The sequence below is a fragment of the Alosa pseudoharengus genome, unplaced genomic scaffold, assembly GCF_046254945.1.
Source record: "Alosa pseudoharengus isolate Yale_2024_CS ecotype anadromous, Long Island Sound unplaced genomic scaffold, YU_APseudo_1.1 YU_APseudo_1.1_scf_3, whole genome shotgun sequence".
Classification (NCBI taxonomy): Eukaryota; Metazoa; Chordata; class Actinopteri; order Clupeiformes; family Clupeidae; genus Alosa; species Alosa pseudoharengus.
The window spans coordinates 9,407,642-9,412,641 of record NW_027468718.1 but is presented as its reverse complement, the minus strand read 5'-3'; the positions used below and the strand labels follow the sequence as shown (position 1 = coordinate 9,412,641).

Below are 5,000 nucleotides of genomic sequence, written 5' to 3'. Positions count from 1 at the left end.
GCGGCCTTGTCCAGCAATTGTAGCCTAGCTCATCACCCAGCCCCTCCATCAATGTCCAAACCTAGGCCTATAGCCTACCCAATCGTTTGTGCTGATTGCGCCGACATTTCTCCTATGTTTATTACACGTGATGCCCAGCCCATCAATGTGTTTTCTGTAACTATATTTTTACATTAGCCTACCAAGTTCTATCTGCTATGCGCATGACATCAGTCTCACACACACTGGCCAAATCGTCCCAAACTGTAGCCTACCAAATGTTTCTCCTGATCTGAGCAGAAAACACAAGTGCAAGGAAGCTGTTTCTTAGGTTTATAGCTAAAGAGTAGCCTAATAATTTAGTCAACTTTATAAAGTGCTAAAAAGGCTACAAATGTACCTTTAGTTTTAGTATAGCCTACTGTCGTATGACTTTAATGTTTAAACATTATTTTGACAAACATACCAATTTAGCCTACCTTCTTGTCCATCTAAAATAACTCCTAGCTTTGCTGCCTCCTTCCTTTGCTGTTTGCAAAGTTTCATATATCCACGGTGGCCTTGGAGACTTGGGTCAGCAACAAAGCCTAAGTGCTGCTTGTGTGCACAATCCACTGTAATTCTGATGCATACAATTATTGAAGAATACATTTGTTTATCTTAGAGAATATAGGCTACAGTGCAGTGATGAGTTATAGTAGGCCAACTTGGAGTGAATATACACACACAGGGGAAATTATCTCTCGTAAGTCTCTCGTAGCCCACTCCGTAGCTGCGTGATAGTAGGCCTACGCACACTGCTGTGCACACCTGCAGACGCTACTGGCCGGAGAATGGAGTGGTGTTTCTCCACAGCTGAGTAATGGCCTGCAGGTTTATTCTGGTAGTGGTTGCAGTAATTCTGACGTTATGCACAAGCAGCTGGTGTAGGCTACTATAGAACCTTTGGCAGCACAAACAGCCACGTAAATAGTAGCACGTCTTTTCTTTTCTCGGTTAAGGTCAGCACGATATAGCTTTGTAAACAACACAAATGTTTCTTTTTTCCTTTTGTTTCTTTTTTTAACAGCGCAATCAGCACAAATGATTAGGACTACGATTGGTCATTGATGAAGGGGGGGGGGGGGGTGCTGCTGGGTGATGTCTAGCATACGCTACAACTGCTGAGCAACTTCTGCATAGTACACACACGTTTCTTTAAATGGCACAAATCAACACGCACGTAGCCAAAGCCATCACAACTATTTTGAGGAGATTTGGACACTGATAAGGGGCTGGATGACGTCACACCTGTAACAAAGCGTGATAACTTTAAAAACATAGCTACACAAATGTTATTTTTAACGGCACAAATCAGCACAAACATAGCACAAACGATTGAGACAATTTTGGTGAGTTTTGGACATTGACGAGGGGCTGGTGACGTCACGCGAGTAATAAATAAACCATAATAACATAGTAGCACAAATGTTTATTTTAACGGCACAAATCAGCACAAACCTAGCACAAACGATTGAGACCATTTTGGAAAGATTTCGACATTGATGGGGGGCTGAGTGACGTCACACGTGTAACAAATAACGTGGAATATCTTAAAAAACATAGTAGCACAAATGTTACTTTTAACGGCACAAACGAGCACAAACGTAGCACAAACGATTGAGACTATTTTGGGGAAATTTGGACAAGTATGGGGGGCTGAGTGACGTCACTGGTCAGAAAAATGTAAAGTTTAATTACTTAAAACCCTTAACAGCACAAACGATAATTTTTACGGCACAAACCGGCACAAACGTAGCACAAACGAATAGCAGTGCTTTTAATCATTTTTGAGTAACATGGGGGGCCAGCTTCACGGAGGTGAACTACCAGGGTATAGTGCAGTATGCGGTGTGTGTATATTAATCCTGTGTGTGTGTGTGTGTGTGTGTGTGTGTGTGTGTGTGTGTGTGTTGCAGGATGAGAACTACCAGGGTATAGTGCAGTATGCGGTGTGTGTATATTAATCCTGTGTGTGTGTGTGTGTGTGTGTGTGTGTGTGTGTGTGTGTGTGTGTTGCAGGATGAGAACTACCAGGGTATAGTGCAGTATGCGGTGTGTGTATATTAATCCTGTGTGTGTGTGTGTGTGTGTGTGTGTGTGTGTGTGTGTGTTGCAGGATGAGAACTACCAGGGTATAGTGCAGTATGCGGTGTGTGTATATTAATCCTGTGTGTGTGTGTGTGTGTGTGTGTGTGTGTGTGTGTGTTGCAGGATGAGAACTACCAGGGTATAGTGCAGTATGCGGTGTGTGTATATTAATCCTGTGTGTGTGTGTGTGTGTGTGTGTGTGTGTGTGTGTGTTGCAGGATGAGAACTACCAGGGTATAGTGCAGTATGCGGTGTGTGTATATTAATCCTGTGTGTGTGTGTGTGTGTGTGTGTGTGTGTGTGTGTGTGTGTTGCAGGATGAGAACTACCAGGGTATAGTGCAGTATGCGGTGTGTGTATATTAATCCTGTGTGTGTGTGTGTTGCAGGATGAGAACTACCAGGGTATAGTGCAGTATGCGGTGTCCCTGGTGGACGCTCTGCTCTTCATCCACTACCTGGCCATCGTGCTGCTGGAGCTCAGGCAGCTGCAGCCCTGCTTCTGTGTGTGTGTGACGCGCAACACCGACGGGGAGACACGCCACTACAACCTGGGACAGCTCAGGTGACACACACACACGAGCACACACACACACACACACACACACACACACACACACACACACACACACACACACAAAACACACACACACACACACACACACACACACACACACACACACACACACACACACACACACACACACACACACACACACACAACACACACACACACACACACACACACACACACATACCCATGTGCACACAACACACACAAGCACACATACACACACACACACACAAGCACACACACACACACACACACACACACACACACACACACACACACACACACACACACACACACACACACACACACACACACACACACACAGAAATGATCATGAACATGATCAACTCAGGTGGAATGCAACATGACATTCAGTTGGCATGAGAACACCTGCAGTTAGCTAATGTGGAATGAGAGCAGGTCCTCTACAATATGACCACCTAAGGTAGAGTGCGAACAGGTTCTTTCCAGGCTGACACGTGAATGGGTGAGGTGTACCAGCAAGAATCCACCTTGACTTCAGCTTATGGGAACAGGTACTGTAACATCAGATCCAATTAGATCAGCTCCAATAGCATTGAGATAGAATCCTGTGTGATTCAGGTAGAGTTGGGTCTGGTTCAGTGCACACCTGGTGAACACCTTAGGCAAATCAATAGTCTGTCAGCTGTACCAGAAACACAATATTACACATCATCTGAGTTCCTGCTACTGATGCATAATGTCGTACGAGTTAGTTTAGACACAAACAGGTGAAACATGCAAGAAGAGGTTCAGGTATGAAGAGAGTATTGGTGGAGAGTTGCTTGAGACTGTGAGAGCTCACCGATACTGCACTTCTGCTGGTGGGTTTGAGAAAGGTTGCAGGCACAGGTCACACGGTTGAGAAGCGATGCATTGTGGGAAATGAAACTGGTGTGAGATGAGAACAGTAGGTGAGTAGCCTGCTGTAGGTGGGAGACTGATAGAGTGATGGAGAGAAAAGAGAGACATTCCTCTGTTCTGTTTTCTTTCTCTCGTGTATAATCAGAAGTGCTGTGGCAAAACATAGCTAGTGTAACCATGACAATAAAACTCATTTGAGTTTAATGGGAGATCGCTTGTGTGTGTGTGTGTGTGTGTGTGTGTGTGTGTGAGATATATATTTAGTAGCTGCTCTATTTCTAACATAAACAGATCATCAGCTCAGGCATGTAAGGACAAGCCAGAGTCTACCCCTGCTGATGCCAAAGCAAAGCGGAGGAGCTAGTAGCAGGGTTTGTGTGTGTGTGTGTGTGTGTGTGTGGGTGGTGGGGGGGTACCTGGTGTTATCAATGGTTTCACAGAAGAGGGATATAACAGGATATTGTTTGAAATGCTCTCTTTCTTTATCTATTAGGTTAAAGTATTAAAGTAAAGGTTAGGTTAAAGTATTAAAGTAAAGGTTAGGTTAAAGTATTAAAGTAAAGGTTAGGTTAAAGTATTAAAGTAAAGGTTAGGTTAAAGTAAAGTATAGATGACGACGATAGCTTACAAAAGAAGGAAAATAAGATTTATGTCTTTCTATCTTTATCTCTCTCTTTGCCACACACACACACACACACACACACACACACACACACACCACACACTACTCACTCAGAGACAAACAAGAAAGTGGCACCTTTGTTTTATATGTGCATGCCATAGGCATTATGCATGAGGACACCCATGAACACGAATCAAACGAAAATCAAATAAATAAATAAGCAACCTCCTGCTGCTCCGAAACCAGACGAGTTCAAACAGGTCAGCTCTCTCTCTCTCACACACACACACACACACACACACACTGGCAGGATCAGGCTGGGGAACCTGACAGGAGTGGTGATGTGTGCATGCGTGAATGTGTGTGTGTGTGTGTGTATGTGCTTGTGTGTGTGTGTGTGTGTGTGTGTGTGTGCGCGCATATGAGTGTGTGTGTGTGTGTGTGTGTGTAGCCAAGAGAAACCAGTAGGGCGGAAAACATGAGAGATCTGTCATGTAGAACAAGACCTGTTTGTGTCAAACATGGCAGAACAGAAGTGGATGAGCAGAAGGTTAAAATGAAGGGTGAAAGACTTCCACTAACTACATGCAGCGAACACACACATACACACACACACACACAGTGTGACAGAAAGAGAGAAACACTCACACAAGTGAAGAGTGAAAGGCTTCCACACTCACACAATCTATTCATGCATATTTACAATCAGTCATTCAGCAGAAACTTTTATCCGAAGGACCCACACAAATATCTATACTTACAGCACACACACACACACACACTCATATGTGCGCACAGACACACACACACA

At 44.1% G+C, this 5,000-nt stretch overlaps 1 protein-coding gene across 2 annotated transcripts in view; it reads left to right on the top strand.

Annotated features, from left to right (window-relative positions):
* The window catches only part of vangl1 (VANGL planar cell polarity protein 1), a 117,226-nt gene that overhangs the window by 91,101 nt on the left and 21,125 nt on the right, over positions 1-5,000 (top strand). For both annotated transcript variants that reach the window (XM_076263117.1, XM_076263116.1), the window contains exon 6: positions 2,498-2,673. In XM_076263117.1, coding sequence (XP_076119232.1) covers positions 2,498-2,673 — 176 coding nt within the window. The remainder of the gene's footprint in view (positions 1-2,497; positions 2,674-5,000) is intronic.